Consider the following 19,719-nt stretch of genomic DNA (forward strand, 5'->3'; position numbering starts at 1 on the left):
TTTGCAAACTGTCAGACTGAGTAACAGTGAGCATGAACGGCCTTAAGTGGTGCCAGTTTACAGTCTACTGACCTGTATGATTGCGAGTGCTGCACATTGTGGCCAACGCAGGTTATTGGAGCTGCTGTTTCCTCATCTGTTTCATCTCTGGGTTTCAGTGGGAATGTTTTTGTTGTTGGCGCATTTGCAAATTTTAGAAAGGCAACTGTCCTGCAGTGTTGACTTTTAAGAACTGGAGCCAACCAACGTGTGGGATATCGTCTCAATATGTGGGGACACAGGACGAATGATAAAAATGCTCTGCAGTCCCACACAAAGTGGGGCACCTGGTCGCCCAAGTGTCTGGTGATAACTCCAATAACTGCTCATTTCATTGTTTTGGTGAGGTGGAACATTATCTCCCTTCACAACAGCCATAATGGACCCCGCCACCTTCTTCATCAGTACCTCAGTGGAAACAGTGGGGAACCCGTCTTTGTGTGTGTGTCTGCATGTGTGGTGGTCATTATTTTTATTCAGTGAGATATCCCAAACTGACCTGATGGAAGAGATGAATGAATCTCCCAGCAGGAAGCAACAGTCTAGACTCTCTCACTCTGTTCATCACACGCAGGCTGCTGCATGCACCCCAAAAACACAGACACACAGATGTGCAGCCGTTCAGAGACGCACAGATGCACTCGCTGGCAATTTGCCACGTCTCCTCCTAGTTTTAGTCTCAACAGATTACAGTCCACTCTTTCTCATTAATCGGCCAATCAGCCAATGAAGATATAAGCGCTCTGAATATACACAGATTTCTTCCTTCTTTCATCTAGATGGAACTGTCCACCTGCTACAACACCCCTACAACCACTACCTATGGTCTGCTCTGCATGTTGCCATGCCAACAGGGACCTGAGTGCCTCTGGATGCTGCAATCAAGCATCTTTTTCTCAATTTCAGACATGCACGTAACATTAAAGCTGATGAAAAGGAGTGTCTGCGTTTTGTTTCCTTTGAATTCTTTATGTGTGCTGTGTGCAGCTGCCCCTGTGTTCAATAGATAGACGTTTTAAGTAAAGCTTAATTGTGACTTCTCTTTCTGTATTTGGGTATTTTTCACTGGGTTGTTCACTTTCCTTGTGCTCAGTCACTTACTCAAAACAAGCAAAAATCTGAAGCTTTAGGCCACAATAAACTGTCATAAATTAAACATTAGACCACTCTGCTGCTGTTACAGAAGTTGTGTCGAGCCACAATGTGTTCACACTATTTCAAGAATGAAGCTAGTTACATTCTATATTTTCTTTACTGTCAATTAATCATGAAAAAAATTAAAACCAACAGTTTGCCTCTCTGTCTTTCCTTCTCTTTTTCTGGCACTCAGCTTTATGCCTCCTGCTTAACACGTAGGTCAATTTATTTTTTTATTTTTTTTACTTTGTTAAAAAGGTTAAACAATATTCTTCAAAAATCATACCAGGGGTAAATAAATTATGTATTTCTTGGAGGGTATTTTCACATCAGTTGATGCTTATTTGTATGGAAGCACAGTATAGGCAATGTGGTTGATTCAGATTAATGTTGTGCACATGGTAATGTTAATAACAGAACGTGTCACCCGGTGCAACCATGTGGCTCAAATATATTTCAGTTTTGCCAAACAGGATTGTGGCACAGAAGACTAAACAGTAGCAGGCTTTGCCTTCATGTGTACAGCACTGTACATATCAGTAGAATTAAGGGTCTCAATAACCTAAGAAACACATCTCTTAATGTGCTCCTTCCATTTCAGCCCTTTTATATCTCGTATTCTCACTCTTCTCTCCATCACACACACCTGTCACCCCTTTTCCATTATCCTCCTCTTTCTTCTTTCACCTCAGTCTGCTCTGTTCACCCTTATTTTCCTGTAAATGAGAATCGATCCTTTCAGCACCTCTCTGTACACTCTGTATATAATATATAAAGATATATACTGTACTGTATATATATATATATATATATATATATATATATATATATATATATATATATATATGTATATATATATATGTTGACTGTGTTTCTTGGTTTGTTTGTATATAATATATATAGATATATAATGTACTGTATATACTGTGCATTTTATATTTATATTTTTTACTGCTATTTACTGCTATTTTATTGCTTTTCTATTATTCTATTCTATTCTATTATTTTATTTTATTTTATTCTATTATTTCTATTATTATCTTATTGCTTCTGTATGCTGCTGTAGCGAAAAAATTTCCCCTCGGGGATTAATAAAGTAAATACCTACCTACCTACCTACCACCTACACCCAACATCGTTCACCTTTAGCATGCTGTATGCTGCAGACCTATTAAGCCGTGCAAAGGGGCTAAATATGTTAAAATATTTATTTCTCTGATTGTTGTGTCACATAAGCTGCTGATAAAAACCCAAAATATATCATATTAACATAAACGATTTCAAAAGAAAAAGCTATTTTGGTGGCAGCTGTGAAAATCGCACTTTATTTTCAGGCCTCTGCTGCCATCTTGCGTTCAGACTCGAGTTTGCATATATTGCGTCTATTGTGACGTAATGCCGCGGGGCTTCACGGGAATTGGAGTCGCAATGGATTCACCACTTCCTGCTTGGAAGAGGTAGAAGACCAAGAGGTTTCGGCTGATAGCTAAGAAGTTGACAAGCCCTCCAAAGAACAACACCTCGGAGGGACAGAAGTAAACACAGAACCAGAGTAAGTGTGTATTTTTATTTGTATTTATTTTTTTATCACTACTTGAGTCGGTTCGTGAATTAATTCGCTTTTAGCTCATTTTTAACAAAAAGCAGCGAAGTTTTTTTTGTCAACGGAAGAATCGCAAAGGTAAATTCAGCTTGTATTGAGTACGTGGAATACGACTCCAAAGCAGTCTTTATTTGTAATTTTATCACATGTTATTTAGCAATATCTCAATTGCAATACACGTGAATTTGTTCTGTAATGTAAAACTTTAATAATTCTGGTGTGAAGAGTTGCAGTTAAAACTCAGCCAGCTGTGACTGACCTTCACACAATAGACTGACACAATAACAGCAAGCAGTGACCTCAGGAAGTACAAGCAGGTAACCAAAGAAGTAAATCTCCCAGAAATCACCTCACATTTCACACTAACAACTTTTTCTGTCTGTATTTTTTTTTTTTATTATTAATTTAAATTTCATTTCGAAATGTGATAATTTGTCAAATATACGGCTTGGAATTGAGGGGTTTTTCATTATTGGAAAAAAAATATTAACCATATTATATGTAGATATACCATATTATATATAAATAGACTACATATTGTTGCATCGGGGTCACATACCAAAAAGATTACTGGCCACCTCAGCAGATGTTCCTGTCTGGACTAAGGATAACTGAATTGAGACACTGAATAGTCTCATTCTGCTCTTAAATATCCTGATTACATCACCATTCAGACTAAATAGGATGTTTCTGTCTCAAACAATGGGACAACATGAACTCTTCGACCAATAAGGACCCCATTTACTTCTGAGAGTTTCCAGTAATTTCAAGGTATCTCATATCACTGTTATGCTGATGATGCGGAGCTGAATGTCTCCTTCAAACCTGATAACACTGACAAACTGTCTGTTTTGTGCACAGTTGTATGTTAAAGGACTTACAACATTTTAAAGCTAAACACACAGAGAAGACTTGAGTCCTTATTACTGCTTCACAGCACAATATATTCTAATGTTACTTACCTTTCTCCAATGGCACAGTGGAAACTTTTAAATCTAGGCCTCATAAAAAAATTTAAAAAAAAATGAATTTGAAAAATATTGCTCCACTTTTATTTTTCTTGTCACGACCAGAGCTAGAGATGATCATCCGTGTTTTTATATCATCCCGCCTCAGTAAGTCATCCCTGGACTGTCTGTAAATGGTCGTTTGTTAACCAGGTCCACCGAAGCTGTTTGCATTAAACCAACCTCATCGTCTTTACATGGCTTTCCCATCAGGTTTAGGCTTCATTTTAAGGCTCTTGTCCTCGCATATAGAGCCCTGCATGGTCAAACACCGACACCTTTGCCCTCATTTAGTATTCACAGATCTTTGAATATGCAAATAGTCCCCGCCTCTACCTCTTACCTTACCTCTTACCTCTGTGATAGTGTAAACATGTATGGCTTTTAAGGTTTCACTTGAACGACCACAACGTAAATTAAAACATCCTCTGGCAGTGAGAAAACTCGACTTGCGTTTTATTCCGTCATTTATGTATTAAAGAACACGTTTGCATTGTTGTCCTCCACTCCAGGAGTCCTTTACCTTCCTTGTGTTATTATACTTTTCTCTGTCTCTTGCTCAGATGTCCTTGATGGATCACGGGACGGTCCGCCCGGTGACTGCGGTGGCCTGGTCCTCCAACAGCAGCACCTGCCCCAGGGACTTCATCCTGGTAGGAACAGAGATAAAAAGGTTGATGTAGAGGAACGAAAGGTAGAGGAACGTTTCACTCAAACAGTGAACTCAAAACAGTTAATGTGGGAATCACGTAAAATCTTGCTGTCCTAGCTTTGGTAACTGACATGCCGAGAGACGGACTCTCCTCTCTGTGCTGCGATGTGCCGTGCAGCCTCAGCCAATCTCCGCTTAAAGAGTAACGTCTCGAAATTAACCAGAGGAGCTACGAACAAGAGCGGTATGCTCTTTAACCTCGGTGAATATGGGAGCGCTTGTATTTATTGATCAGCTGCACTCAGTTGTAAGAAATTACAGATCAATTCTGACAGAAAGGGGGAAGAAGATTACAAAAGTCTAATCGGCTCGTTACACAGCGTTCTGCAATATTTTTGCAAACAGAGAAACATTTTGATGTTTGCATTCTGAAATTGAAATAAGAATTCGCACGACAAATTAAGCCTGTATCAACGATGCAAAAAAAAAACCACACACACAATATCACCAATGGATGGATATGTGACGGTATAAAGCGTCTCATCAAGATCCACAACTACGAAAACAGCACCAGATGTGGTTGGAAATATAAAGTAGGACAGTTTGAGTGTTTTGATTTGTCAGGAAAAAAAATGACCTTCAGAAACGGAGACTGTTTAAAATGACACCAACTGACTGTAAACTAACGTCGCTGAAGGTCCCGACCAAAAAAAAAAAGAAGAAAAAAAAAAAAGGATGTTGCGTAAAAGTCTGTTTTCACGACTCGAACGCTCTTAACGATCAGCGTCAACAAGCTCCGAATATGAAGTCAACATTTAACACAGCTTCTGCTCGAGTCAAAAGCCGGTCAAAGCCGTCACCAGCGCGGGCCGCTCTCTTCGTGCCTCGCCTCGCCGTATCATCCGCCTGTTCGGATCCAGTCCTTCGCGATGTCACGGTTCGGCCCGTTTCCTCTGAATCTCTCTGCCCTCCGCAGATCAGCATCACGGAGGACGGAGCGGTGGCCAACTTCACACGCAGCTTCGCCATGAAGTCTGGATATTACCTGTGTTACAGCAAGGTGGGCACTTCCGTTACGTCATCAAAGTTTCACGTGCGCGTTACCGCAGTCCGCCGTGCACGTTTTCCCACCCGGCTTTTCGCCCTCTTGCACTCCCGTCGGCCGTGAATGGACTGAACCCCCCCCCCCCTGTCTCTTGTCCGCAGGCGCTGACGGGCGGGATGGTGGTGACGGACATTCAGGTGATCTCAGAAAAGGACTCGATTCCTCACGGCTACTGCTACATAGCGGAGCACCTCGAGCCAAGTGAGCGCGCGCTTTCAAAGGTTTTTAACACAGATTCTCGGAGTAGCTATTCAGCGCTGACTGATTTTTTTTTTCCCCCCCCCCCGTGTCCAGAGACCTCCGTTTGGAAGAAGAAACGAGTGTGCGTGCGCATCGCCCCGGTGGGCAGCGTGGAAACGGCTGTGTTGGATATCAAACTGACCGCCAAAAGCAAAATGATGCTGCAGCATTACACATACGTGGGGTTGGTAGCGTTCACGTCGGCAGCGAGATAATAGCCGCGCGCTCGTACGCGCGATTTCCCGAGATCTATTTAGTCTCTCTCACTCTTTCGTCAGCAGACATCGTGACAACTACAAGAACATAAAACACAAAGGTTTAAAATACACAACTATGTCTTTTTTTTTTTTTTAAGTCCTCTCGTGGCGATGTCCATTCATGTTAATTTAAATGACTGAAAATGCGTCACGTTGTCCGCGTAAAGACACGTAAACAAACATGATGCACAAATAGAAAAGTTATTATTAAAGTAATAACTATAACTATTAAAGTAATTATACGGCTCTTAAAAGAAAAGAAAGGCCGTTACCGTGGGCACATCTTAGACGCCTTTAAATAAACTCTGGTCATGTGACCCGTTTACGCGCTACATTCAAATAAACCCTTAGGTTAGGTTAGGTTAGGTTAGGTAGTTACTTTACTAATCCCCGAGGGGAAATTACATAAAGAGCAAAACTTTTTGTTCATGTTTTATCACTGCTATCTTATTTTTTTTTTTTTTTTTTTTACTGTTTTTAAATGACTGTATAAACTCCCCAATAATGAGGAATTAATGACAGAAACAAAAAGTAAAACGGCTCAACAAAACATGTCTTGCATAATCCCACAAAAAGAGTGATTAGTATTCAGACGTAAGATATTTAAATACCGCTTGCAAGGGGGCATTCAGCACTTCATTGATAATTATACGGTTCTTAATTTGTCACTCAAATGTGCCTCTCCTCCAGAGACATCCACGGCTACGTGCTGTGGTGCAGAAAGGGGCATTTTTTGAGCCCCGTGCCCCAAGCGAAGCCTCGCAGTGTCGGCCTGGACGTCCGCAGCCTCTCCCTGGAGCAGCCGTCTGCTCTTCTGCCCCTCCGACCGAGGTACAGTACAGCTCGTCTGTTTGGCATCTAATGTGGAGATTTGGTCATTTATGTCTCTCTTTCAAGAATATTTAAAAAAAAAAACACACAAAAAAAACCACAGATCAATAATTGTATCCTGGAGGTGTTTTACTGCTGCCGTTAATATCTTACCCCGTTTGTTTCCGCAGCAACCCCCCTCCTCCTCTGCCCAACAGCAGGCTCAGTAACAGACGCGGCAGCCTCCACAGCAAGGACAACCTGGACAAACCTGCTGACAGCAGTATCCAGGGAATAACAGGTACTCCAAATCTCTCCTCTCACACAGAAACGCCATTATCGACTTGTTACTATTTCTCACTGCAGGGATCCACTTACCTCCTACTGTACCCACCTTCACTCTCTGCAGCTCTAGATGGAGTTCCCTTTAGCCTGCACCCGAAATTTGATATCCAGGAAAATGGGACGGTAGGTTGCATATTTTCAACAAAGCGACGGTATCGATGGCCAAATGTGGCTCTCGTTTTTGCCTCGCTTTATTTTTCATTCGGTCCTTTTTTTTCGCCCCAAGTCTCTAATGTGAACACATTTCTCTTGGACTCCTCAGCTGAACAACATTCGTATAAAGTCTCTCCGTGACATCGAGAATGAGGTGAGCTCACGTGTGATCCTCAATTCGAACCACCTCGTTCTGAGAATAGACTCACTCTGTTTTTGTTTTTACCTTCTTCAGTATAGCTACACGTTCGCTGTGGAGGAATATGCTGCCAAGAGGATCAGACCAACAGGGGGAGCCACATCCTCTCAGTGATCTTCTCACTTTGCCAAAGCGACCAGTTCTGTCACCGGTGTTTTATTCTGTCCAGAGGCGGTCTCCGGGGTAACGCCTCAAGTTATGGTACAGATGAAGGATAATCATGCCTACATTTAGGTTCATATGTTCGTTTGTATGAAGCTTTAAAAATGGCTTTAGATGTAAAAAAAAAAAAAAAAAATTGATCGCAACTGGGACCATTAAATGCTCAGCTCTGGACGCTACCACACACGAGACAGACTATCACACTTTAAAGCCATTTAGTGCATCATGTTAGAGTTACCTTCTTCCAGTATTCTGAGCTTCTGTTTGCCAAAGAAAAGGTGGGGTTTTTTGTTGTTGTTTTTGTTTAAAGAGATCCTTCGACCTTCAACGGCATGGCAAGGTTAAAGATGTAGTAAATCGATGGATCTGTAGAGTGTCTGCTGTTCGTCTGCAGCATTAAGTTCAGTTTCATCACTTCTACACGCTCCGGGTCTAAAAATGAAGATGCACTTTGCCATTCAGGATTTGTCCTTCTTGCCCTGTCTTATGTCACCTGACGCTGTCACACATCTTTAACTGTAAGAATCAGGAAGGTGTTTCTCAAGCAGAGCTGTGATATTCGGTTTTGGTGGATGAACTTCGCTGCAGATGATGTCTCAGTAGATACACTAACATATCTAAATGTAGAACTTAGTGCATTTATTGTATGAAGAATAACCTACTATGGATTTATATTATTCCCAAAAAAAATAATATATCTTATTTTAAGATGAATGGAGGAAAGTTGTATATTTGTGTTACGGGATCAAGGGGAATATCTTTTTCTTTTCTTTTTTAAAGTAAGGCTGAGTAAGGACCAAATATTTATCAATGTAAAATTTTTGTTTTTATCTTCTGTAGAAGAAGCTCTTACCGCATGGAAAAAAAATAAAAACCGAAAGAAATAATTCAGGGGTCTTGCTTTTATGAGCTGTAGCTTAAGGGGGGAAAAAAAAAAACTGTCCTACATATTTGAGAAGTTAAGCTTTAAGACTGAAGGAAATCTATGAGAGCTGGACAGTCTGGGAATCATCTATTCACAACAACTCGTTTCTGTTTATTCTCCATAAAATAAACTCAAGTTGCAGGTTTTTTTCTGGCGGTTCAGAACATTCTGGTACAATACTGCCACCTGCTGTACTAAACAGGAATGTTTACGCTGAGGACCTTCTGTTTATAGTCATCAACATCAGGACCAGAAGCTGCTTTTATTGGCCAGGTATGTTTACACCTACAAGGAATCTGACTCCGGTTTGAAAAACGCTCTCAATGCACATACACAGAAACAGACATAAATAGACAGATATACAGCTAAACAACGGTAAAAAATTATTATCATTTGCGCCATGTATTGTGATAATTCTTCAACACAGTGAAGGCATGTGGGCGAAAACTGTTTTTATGTCTGGTTAAACATGTAGGCCCTTCTTCTGAAATGTTCAAGAGAAGGATTTTCACCTTTATTTGGCCTCGGGAACATCCCTCCTCTGTGTCCAGCAAACACTTTCCTTGGTTCTGCTTTTCTATGTCCATACTGGAAGAAAAGAAAAAAAAAAACTTTAAATAATGAAGAAATTCTTCGTTTAAAAATACTCAAAAAACAGGCAATTTTATTATGGAATAAAATCTTTGTTGACCAGTGTTATTTCGATTATATAGTAGATATTGATGTCCCTTTTTTTTTAAATTATTATTGTGGTAATTTTCCTGGGGTAAAAGGAAATGAGCACTTCTTCCACCATATATCTCTCGTTTTTTACACGTTTTTTTTTATTTTTTTTTTTTTTATTAAAAATTAGAATTCTCTTTGGTTGCAATAATCAAGTCAGACACTCGCTTGAAAAACAGGATTAAAACAGCTGCAATGAAATAGAAATGCGCATTAAGGAAAGCAAGACTAGATTCGGAATGATCTCATCGACTCTTGTTTTGATTCTCTCGAGAATTTGTAAGTTATCATCACGGTTTTATGAGCGTTTTGTTCACTTGCTTTGCAGATTTGCAGCAATGCAGTTACAACGGCGAGTCTCGCTGCTCTTGTTTGTTCTCCTTTCCGGAAAACAAGCTCTGATTCCAACCAGCTGTTTCCCGCCTCACACAGATCAGCTGCACACACACACACACACACTCGTAGTAGGCGGAGGCAGGAAGCCACACACACACACACACTGGAGGGAACCCCATCAGCTGTGGAGAGCAACACAGCTTGAATTGACTTTTATTTGTCTTAATGCTATTCTTCAGATTTTACCGATCGGAGAGAGGTATTTTAGAAATGCGTCACTGAGGAGCGCAGGGAGAGAAGAAGAAAAACAAAAAAAAAACTGCGGTAACCTCTTAATATTTTAAGAATTAAGAGCCGCGGAGACAGACAGAGACAGAGAGAGAGAGAGAGGAAAACAGAAACCACGGACTACAAGAAGGTGGCTTCGAAAGCATGGAATATTTCATGATGCCGACAGAGAAGATACCGTCCTTACAGCAGTTCAAGAAGACGGAGAAGGACGTTATCGGAGGTCTCTGCAGGTGCGTCGCAGGAGCTCGCTGTTTTTGTGTGTTTGATACTAAAACGAGGGGTGCACGAACCATTTTTTTTTTATTATTTTTTTTTTTTTTTTTTTTTTTATTGTGTGTGCATGTGGCTGTAACGCGTGTGAACGCGTGTGTGTGTGTGTGTGTGTACACGCGGTTGCAGTCTTTTGACTTCGTGTTAGCATGCTAACGCTAAGCCCCGTGTCTTTTGGGCAGCGGCAGCGTGGTTTTTTCGGAGAAACTAGCCGCGCCGCTTCCTGCGGTGCCATGTTTCTCCGCCGGCTCCCCGCAAAAGCCCCCCGTCGTCGGCGGGTTTACTTTGCGCGCTGGTGTTATAGAAAACAACAACAACAACAACAACAAGAAAAAAAACGCGTTTGTACCCGTTTTGGTTCAGAAATATGTGAAATCGACAACACTGGCGTCCCGATGAACACCCACCACGTGGTAGTTAACGTGTTCCCCTCCACCACCTCCACCTCCTCCTTCAGCTGCTACACGCCAACAAAACACACACACAAAAAAAAAAAACACCACATGTTTGTTTTTTGTTTTTTTTAAGGAGTAACTCGAAGTGGATTTCGCGATACGTTAAATTGGGCCGGCGTAAAAAAAAATAAAAAAATAAAAAAAAAAAGTGCGTTTCGGCCCCGCGGGTGAACGCGTGTTTTAAACGCCACTCCCGCGGAGCAGCCGTCGTTGTGTCGTGTACTAAAAAAAAAAAAAAAAAAAATGGTAGCTTAGCTTAGCTTCACTGGTTAGCCACCACTGCGCACTATTTTTTTTTTTTTTTTTTTTTTTTTCAAATCACGTGTTAAAGTGGAAACACGTCGTCTAATGAGTGTTGGTGGTGGTGTTGTTTGTTTTTGTGTTTTTTTGTTGTTGTTGGTAGCAGGTAAATAACCGAGTGTTAGCTCGGCGCTAATCATAGGAAGCATTGTTCTTCCACGATGCCAAAGGGGGGCCTTGCTGCTGCTGCTGCTGCTGGCGGCGGAGTCACATTTCACCGCTGCCGACCGACGCGCCCCCCGGCGGCCACGCTGGAGCTCCGCAGCTCACAACAACGGGTTTCATCAATGAACGTGTTTCAAGTGTGGAGGACAGATGCCGTCGTTGTTGTTGTTTTTTTGTTGTTGTTGTTTTTTTAATGCGCCGTTTCCAATCAGGGATCTTTACAGATTTGTGTTCAACGAGTCGTATTAACTCGGTGCTGAATTTTGTGCATCATTTTTTTTTAAACATTATTATTATTATTACTATTGTTATTATTATTGTGTGAACCCCCTCGCCCCATTTTTTTTTTCAAATATTAATAATAATAATAATAATAATAAAGCAGATAATAAACAAACAAACAATATCCAGAGAGTCTGAAGACCAAACTTGCTGAAGAAGACCACCGGGGAACAAATACAATGTTTGATTATCACCGCATAAGTCACTGATTAAACACATTGAATTATATAATGTATATGAGCTGTATACAGAGGTATAAAAAAAACAAAATTTAAAAAATAAAAAGCCAGTAGTTAACACAGACATGCAGGGAGTCGTTGCCATGGAGATGCTCCACTGTGTCATCAGGTGTAAGCTGGCACTGACTGCATCAATGCAGTCTCTGTTGGAATCGAGCCAAATAACATTAGTCCCTTTTTTTTTTTTTAGTAATTCGCTTTGAGATTCATTACCGTAATGCTGTCTTTTATTTATATATATATCATTTCAGGGCTGGTTTTGTTTTCTTTGAGGTCGTTGGGGGATTCGGACGGTCCACGAGGAGGTTGTGGCACTCGGGCAGCCTTTTTTTTTTTTTTTGCTGTTAGCCACGTGTGATTATACACCAAGTCACATGTAACAAACTATCCCTTAAAGTTTGGTGAACGTGTCATGAAATGGGCATGTTTGCAGTACGTTTGCATTCCAGGGATGAACGGTTTAATCCTAAAATACAAAACTAATCTCTAAATGTTGTTCATGGGTTTAACCGGCACAAGTATGTTATTTTAGCGAGCTGTACCGAAGCTTTCAAAGTAAGATAAAAAAAAATGAAAACACAAAATCAATCTACGGACTTGCATCATATAAGAATAGAATACCTTAAATGTTCTTTTTGAGGCATGTTTTCTATACTCGGCTCGGCTTGTAAACAGACAGATTGAAGTAGATTCGGACAATTTAATTTCGTACCTCACTTTCACCCTGGAGTAAATGTGACGGAGAAGGTTTTGCCACCGGGAAAATCCAACCTCGTGGGGTGGAGGAGGGTCGTCGGGGGGCACCGAGTTCACCCATACTCAAGGACCCTCCTGCAGCTCGGCTGAGGAATGTAAAGAAAACGGGAGTAACCGCGTCTGCTCGGAGGCTTAAAGCCTCGTTGTCGGAGACGTCAGCCGGTAGCAGATTTTGTTGTTGCTGTGATTTTAATCCAGAAATCCTGATTTGTGTGTGTGTGTGTGTGTGCGTGTGCGTGTGTGTTGTCAGCTGAAAGTCCTCTCTTTCTTGTAGCCGCGTTTCCTGTTATCGCTCATGCTATGTTTAAATAAACCAAGTGAAGAAGCTTTGCAGCGGTTTTACCCCCAAAACTTAAAGGTTAAACTGCATCAGAGAGGAGCTTTAAACTTCTCATCGGACACGAGTGTCTTCGCGGACAGAATCATGACCCTTCTCCCTCCTCTGGTGTCTCTCCTTCAGCCTGGCCAACATCCCGCTCAGCCCGGAGACGGCCCAGGACCAGGAGAGACGGATCCGCCGTGAAATCGCCAACAGCAACGAGCGCCGGCGCATGCAGAGCATCAACGCCGGATTCCAGTCGCTCAAAACACTCCTGCCGCACACGGACGGGGAGAAGCTCAGCAAGGTGCCGCCGGCACGCAGACACCCGACTCGCACGACGTGGCGTTACGCAGCTCGCGAAGCCGTAAACGACCGGGTGCAAATGTCCACGGCGGGAAATCACATTTGAAATTTTGACATCCAGGCCTCCCATTATTTCACGTTTCAGTCTTACCTCAGCAGTCGCGCGAACGCGTTCCTCTTTATTCTCTTCCGAAATTCACCTCCTTGTTTCGTCCCCGGCAGGCGGCCATCTTGCAGCAGACATCGGACTACATCTTCACCTTGGAGCAGGAAAAGACGCAGCTCCTGGCACAGAACAACCAGCTCAAACGCTTCATCCAGGTAAACGGCCCGTGCCGACGTCTTTTTTTTTTCACCACGAAAAGCGTTGTTTTGGATGAAGCCGGGTTTTCCTAAATGAAAACGGCGGTCGTTGTTATCCCGCTTTATTAAATAAAAAAAAAACCTTCCAACCGAACGGTCTCGCGTGGCGTCGTATCTTCCGGGCAGCCGTAGGTTTGCCTTTGTTTCGATAAGAGTATGTCCGACGGCGTCAGTTGATCGCTTTCAATTGTGTTTGAACGTCCCAAGCGATCGCGGCAAATCGGCAAAAATAGTTTGGAGGGGAGTTTGTCAGACTGGAGACCGCACTGTCGGCGAGCTATAACATTTGAACGAGAGCATTATTGATGGAAGTCGGGCCTGGTTTTGAAGGGCTCGAATTTCCTGTGCTCTCCTCATTACAACCGAACTTATATTTCACATTTGAACAGCTGGTAAAATTGGGCGAAGACAGTGCACCATCTGTCGTCTGTCATGGCTTGTGACGGATATGTTTTAACTTTTTTTTTTATTATTTTTTTTTTTTAAACCATGCTGTTGGTTTACTTGTTTTTTTGTTGTTTTGTTTCTTTTTCTCGCCACACCGGCCTGTTCAGTTTAACACAGGCAGCACGTGTTGTTGTCAATGGAGAGGGGGGGGGGGGGAAGTCCCAACGAACCTGATTTTTTATTTTTTTTATTATTCTGTTTTTACAGTTTTACTTTACACGCGGTTTCCATGTCATTGCAGGAGTTTAGCGGCTCATCGCCTAAGAGGAGGCGAGCGGAGGAGAAGGATGAAGGGATCGGGTCTCCCGACACGCTGGAGGAAGAGAAAGTGGAAGAGCTGCGGAGGGAGATGCTGGAGCTGCGGCAGCAACTGGACAAGGAGCGCTCGGCTCGAATGCAGCTGGAGGAGCAGGTGAGCCGACGGCAGGAGGTCAAGGTGTCCTTTTACCCGTCTCAGCGCGATCAAAAGATTTCACTTTTTTTTTTTCAGCGAGTCATGGGATTGTGTTTGAAGCAGCAATTCAAAAGAAAGGGTACCTCGCAGGCTGTTAGTTTATCCGCACGGTGCGCATTACTGAAGGCCACGTCTTCAGGTTACAAACCTGCCTCACCGAGAGCTAACAAATACCCAAATTCCTGGACCAGTTTTACCTTTTTAAACTTCTGATCAGAGTGAATCCTTTAAACAAACGGAGGGTAGCTTGTGGTGCCGACAGACGAACCAGCACGTCAGCCAGTTCCTGATAAAGCGACACCCCCGGGATCCACCTGACCAGCAGGTTTCGGACAAAGGAGGGAGAACAGGTGGCGAAGACAAACAGAAGCTTAAACAAGCTCTTACGAGCGCAAAGTAAACATGAGGGGCACGACACTTCTGCAGCACCTGAAACCAACCTGTCAGTAGTTCAGTTTAATGTCTTTTAATGAAGCCTTAAAAGACAAGAAAATACAGCTCACAAAAAAAATAATGAATGAAGGATTTTTACCAAACCCAACGGACGTGAATGTTGTTTTTTTTTTTGGTTTTTTTTTTCAGTCCGTGTATTGTTTGTATTGTCCCAGTGCTTTACTTTAATGTTTAACGTGTGAATTTCGCACATGTACACGCGTGTGTTCGTAGGTGCGCTCCCTGGACACCCAGCTGCACCCGGAGCGTCTGAAGGTGATCACCCAGCAGGTGGAGGAGGAGCAGGCACTCATCCAGAGCCAGACGCTGCTACGGCTCCAGCAGATCCACGCCGCTGACCGACAAACACACAGCCCACAGGTCAGAAACGCACACACACACACACACACACACACACACACACACACACACACACTCTCAAAAGACAGTTGGAGCCTCTGCTGCAGTTCAGTTTAGCTTCGTCATGTGTAAATACACGAAGTATCTCATGCGTAGTAATGAGACACTTTTTCATTTTATTCATATTTTGTCTGTCCTCCAGGTGCTGGCTCCGCCCACTCCCCCTGCTCCCACCCACCACCCCACGGTCATCGTCCCAGCTCCAGCACTCACCCAGCACCCCCATCATCACGTCACCGTGGTGACCATGAGCCCGTCTGTCCACACCAGCACGGTGTCCACATCCAGACAGAACCTGGACACCATTGTGCAGGTTTGTTTTCCTCTGGATGGAAAAAAAAATTAATTCATCAAACACTAGAATAAGTGATTAGGACTGGGCAGCATTAAAAAAAAAAAAAAAAAAACTCCTGTACCAATACCTTGAATTTGATACAGCATCCTGAAGGATGCTTTTTTTGGTTACAGTTTTATAAAATCTAGTTTAACAAAAAGAAAATTACACAACACATTGCTTTAGAAAGCTTTGATTTTATTTCAGTTTAGCGAGGGAAGGTTTAACCGAGGTGATTTTCTGGAGCTACGATTCACAAATAGTAAATCTTCTTAACGCCTCACATGCATGCCATTACTAAACGCTACAATTTACCGATGGTTCCTAAACACCTCACACGTTATCTGTTAACGCCGACAGCCATGTGGCCGAAAAGAGTTTGAAAAGAGTGAGATAAAAGGTTAAAATTTGAAACCGAAGGAGAGGCCACAAATAGCGAATGCCGTGGGTCACCGACGCTGACGAGATTCACTAACCGATATGCGTTTTAAAAATGAAAGCGTGTGTGGTTGTTGCCTAGCAACCAAAATTCGCTACCGTGTGACAAAGCTTTTTTTTTTTGACACGAGATTGTATCGAAGCGATTTGGCGGTCGCCTTAAAAGTATCATTCGATCGGTACCCAACGCCGTAACTGATCACATATTCAGGCGTGATCGTTTTATTGTGAAAATATTTCTTTTATTTTTATTGCTTTCTTCTGACCTCGCAGGCCATCCAGCACATCGAACGCACTCAGGAGAGGAGAGCCAGCGCCGAGGAGGAGCAGAGACGAGCCGTCATCGTTAGCCCCGCCCACGTCGCCATGGACACCGCCTGCTCGGACACCGACACGGACACAGAGGGAGAAGACTGCTCAATGAACTGATCCCCCCCCCCCACCACCCCTTTAACGCCCCTCGACTCCCCCCTCCCTCCTCCCCCCCCATGAACTCACACGTACACACACAAACACTTAAAACACCCGTTCACTGTAAGATTCCCTCCAGGAGTTCGACTACTTTTAAAAAAAGGAAAAAAGAAAATCTTTCTTCGGCATTATCCAAACTCCTAAATCCAGTGGTTAAGCTCTGTGTCCATCGTGTACTGTAAAATCTCTGAATATTGAAACATAGGATGGTCAGCGCGCAGAGGAGGCCCTGTGGGATTTCTAGAGGCCGTATTTTTTAGTGACGGAGCCGGCCTGTGGCTACTTGAAAACTTGAGGGTCTTCTCCTGTAAAAAAAAAAGCTCTCAGCATCTGTCCGCTCCATCACGTGTGTTCATGTGTCACAGTATCAAAGTTAGGTCGTCCGTCGTCACCGGCACACCGACAGTATTACTTGTGCTACAAACTGATGGAGTCAGTATAAAGAGAGTTGAATGTAACAACGCAATAAGCCAGCAGCTCTTCATTCTGAAACGGAGCTGCAGTTTCTTCCCCAGTTGTACTTTTTATTTTTATTTTAACGCCAGTGGCCATGAACTTAAACTCCAGCTGAAGTCAGCACTAAATTTCACAAAATTTGGGAAAAGTTCTCTTAATTTCAGCTTTTTAATTCGTGGTTACATGTTCAAGGAATTTCTGTCTGATGTACTTGAAAAGAAATGTTGCTTTTGATGTCGAAATAAGCCCTTAAAAAAGAAAAGAAAATAAGCTCGTGCAGACAGTTTCCATTAGTCATTTTTTGTAGACATTTACTTTGTGTCAGGGTTACTGAATGCTGAAGGCGAACACTTTGTTCGGTTGAGATTAACAAATTGGAGGTTTGTCAGGTTTTCACAAAGAACTGGAGGCCCTGAGATCAATCTTTTATAAAAGTCGGATTTCGGTTTTGAACCGTCCCCTTCGTCTATTATCTAATGCTGACATCGGTCGATTTATTTTTAAATTAGAAAGCTTTTAAAAAAAAAAAAAAAAGAAAAAAAAAAAAAAGAACCAAATGTTGGTTCATCGCCTAGAACATTTACCAGCATTTTGTTAATGTCTGGTGTTTAAGAGCACTTTCAGACAATTTGAATCAGACTTGAGCTTTGCATATGAAAATATGCAACATTTAAATTGGAACGATTCCCATGCTAACACGGCGTGAAGGCTGCCGGTGGTGTTCCTCCAGAGACTTGGGTCTATCTCCTGGTCTCGGTTTGTTGATTTCAGTGACTATGCACTAGCGTTTTTTGGTATTTATGCAATTCCATCTTCTGTGCATTTTGTTGGTGTCCTTTACGAGGTGAAGTTCTCTATGCACCGTCGATAGGTGTGCACGTCGCACCTACAGTATATGTGTGAATCTTGACGTGCTCGTATCAAAGAATGTAGTCTCTACTCGCAAGGTGCTCGTTGTCAACCCGGTGCTCCGCTGACGAGGCCCAAACCCTCCGTGTATCTTCCCAGTCGGTCACGTCTCGTACCTGAATTTTTTTTTTTTTTTTTTTTTTTTGTCACAAGTGATATTTGTCATGTTAGGATCGCTCGGGAGAACGAGAGGGCGGAGGAAAACGAAAACGCCCCTCAGAACACGGCGGGGTTGTGTCGTCGTGAAAATCAACGCTAAAACATAATGTTCGCAAAACTTTAGGAAGATAACCGAAGGAGCTTTAGGCACGTGATGGTAGATCTTCACTGCGTCGCCGTCTGCCACAAAAAGAGCCGAATCAGCGTTTGCCGAGACTGAAGCTAAAACGATAAGCACTGAATTGAATCGCAGATCTCCCACAATCCCTCTCGTCTCGTTGTCTCTCTGTAACTGCACCAAGTCTGTCCACCTCATGTTCCACTGCTTCTCTTTCTCTCGGGACTTTGACTGGAAACCCTCCGCGGCGAGCCTCTCCCGTCATACTCGTTTGGATGCGCTGACTTGACGCTGTAAACATTCCTTTTATTTGGATTTGTATCTGTCTTTTGATCTCTCGTATGTTCTGTTGCCAACTGAATGCATATTACTAATTGCTGTTTTTCTCTTGTCTGAAGCAGGCTTTTGTTATGACATGTTTTTTTTTTTTTGTGGGTTTCCTTTTTCTTTTCTTTTTTTTCTATGAACATGTGACTGATGCGTTCACTGACATTGTCTTGTGAGATGGGTGGACACTAACCACTCTCTGTCATCAGTTTTGGTTAGATTAGTATTTTCATGCCAAACATCGGGGGGGCGGGTGGGAATCTTCCTGTTTTGTTTGTGAAGCTTTGTTAAAAGGGTTCGCTGTTGTGCTGACAGATGTTAATCCGCGGCCTGAGTTGAAGCTGCGGTTTGTTATTGGTCAGACAAACACTTGACCCCCAGATGTTTCTGTACATTGTGTTGCAGTTCTGCTGTCTTTTGGTGGAATTTCAGATATTCAATATGAAGCACTTGCTGTTCTGTACTGCCTGAATCAATTGAGAAAGATTTTGTTCTTTTTTTGCCATTTATTTTTTGTAAGCTCTTTGCTGTGACACAATTTAACTGTCTATGGTGTTCTGCTCTTCTGTCTTTTCATTTGTCTTTATAGTCCTGCTTTTCATTTTTCAGTGACAAGCCTTTTTATATTTTGTTTGTTTTTTTTGTTGTTTTTTTTTCATCAGTCCAGGTCGATGAGAAGCTGTTATATTTTGTTTATAAAAAAAAAAAAAACCTTGGGTAAACAGGCCTTTGTAAAGATGAAAAAAATAAAATTTGTACTTTTTTATTACACTTTCAGTGTTTGCTTGAGTTTAATTGTACATAATGACGCTGTCTGTCCACCAGGTGGTGACAGTGAGTTCACGTGGCGCAGCAGAGGGGAGTTCACGTTACTGAAAAACTAGTGGCACAACGGGACTCATTCAAATCCTTTTTTTAGGTGGAATAGTACAATCGATCAGCTGTGACACTTTACAGAGGAAACAAAGTTGTTCTTAGAATTTAGTTTTTTGAAAAAGGTAATGAATTCAGTGATAAATGGTAATTAGAAGATCTCAAAATATGATAGGAAGCTGCCCAATATCACGCCAAAGTGTCTAGTACGCCTCCACTTGAGGATATCGTGTCAGGGTCAGGTTTTGCTTCACCTAGGCATGAAAAGTTTATGCACACATGACCTGGGTCTAACAAAGAGGTCATGTGATGAAGTACAAAAACAGCAAAAGTCTGAGAAGGACAGTAGGTTGGGGGTGGTTGGATGGCTCAAACCTAGGACTTCATCCCAGGAGATTAGGATTCAAGTCTGTGAGAAACCAACGTGGATTCCTTTTAAAAA

General features: G+C 42.4%; 2 protein-coding genes across 4 annotated transcripts; both read left to right on the forward strand.

The window, feature by feature from the left end:
- Window positions 1–2,639: 2,639 nt before the first annotated feature.
- mvb12a (multivesicular body subunit 12A) lies at window positions 2,640–8,596 on the forward strand. 3 transcript variants are annotated; one of them, XM_069167054.1, is made up of 11 exons: window positions 2,640–2,728; window positions 3,005–3,096; window positions 4,350–4,439; window positions 5,415–5,498; window positions 5,645–5,744; window positions 5,838–5,967; window positions 6,731–6,871; window positions 7,042–7,151; window positions 7,260–7,318; window positions 7,458–7,502; window positions 7,584–8,596. In XM_069167054.1, exons 3-11 carry the CDS (start codon window positions 4,350–4,352, stop codon window positions 7,659–7,661), a joined length of 837 nt encoding a protein of 278 aa, XP_069023155.1. In that variant the 5' UTR covers window positions 2,640–2,728; window positions 3,005–3,096; the 3' UTR covers window positions 7,662–8,596. The 3 variants fall into 3 exon arrangements, with proteins under 3 accessions (XP_069023155.1, XP_069023156.1, XP_069023154.1); XM_069167055.1 differs by lacking the exon at window positions 3,005–3,096; XM_069167053.1 differs by lacking the exons at window positions 2,640–2,728; window positions 3,005–3,096 and having other exon boundaries at window positions 4,356–5,498.
- A 1,163-nt stretch (window positions 8,597–9,759) lies between these two features.
- Window positions 9,760–19,175, forward strand: LOC138208861 (transcription factor AP-4-like). The gene is made up of 7 exons (XM_069167056.1): window positions 9,760–10,214; window positions 12,912–13,077; window positions 13,299–13,397; window positions 14,128–14,298; window positions 15,007–15,153; window positions 15,335–15,505; window positions 16,238–19,175. Exons 1-7 carry the CDS (start codon window positions 10,126–10,128, stop codon window positions 16,391–16,393), a joined length of 999 nt encoding a protein of 332 aa, XP_069023157.1. The 5' UTR covers window positions 9,760–10,125; the 3' UTR covers window positions 16,394–19,175.
- Window positions 19,176–19,719: the final 544 nt, after the last annotated feature.

Source organism: Embiotoca jacksoni, unplaced genomic scaffold (genome assembly GCF_022577435.1).
Source record: "Embiotoca jacksoni isolate LCO1_2020_lvr unplaced genomic scaffold, fEmbJac1.0.p SCAF_4, whole genome shotgun sequence".
Lineage (NCBI taxonomy): Eukaryota > Metazoa > Chordata > Actinopteri > Embiotocidae > Embiotoca > Embiotoca jacksoni.

Excerpts from the sequence above, each read along its gene's own strand:
- mvb12a (XM_069167053.1), top strand. The coding sequence starts at position 5,100 with ATGACACCAACTGACTGTAAACTAACGTCGCTGAAGGTCCCGACCAAA. Across the intron at positions 7,152-7,259 it reads CAGTATCCAGGGAATAACAG|CTCTAGATGGAGTTCCCTTT; the intron begins GTACTCCAAATC and ends CACTCTCTGCAG. Across the intron at positions 7,319-7,457 it reads ATATCCAGGAAAATGGGACG|CTGAACAACATTCGTATAAA; the intron begins GTAGGTTGCATA and ends TGGACTCCTCAG.
- LOC138208861 (XM_069167056.1), top strand. The coding sequence starts at position 10,126 with ATGGAATATTTCATGATGCCGACAGAGAAGATACCGTCCTTACAGCAG. Across the intron at positions 13,398-14,127 it reads AGCTCAAACGCTTCATCCAG|GAGTTTAGCGGCTCATCGCC; the intron begins GTAAACGGCCCG and ends ATGTCATTGCAG. Across the intron at positions 15,154-15,334 it reads GACAAACACACAGCCCACAG|GTGCTGGCTCCGCCCACTCC; the intron begins GTCAGAAACGCA and ends TCTGTCCTCCAG.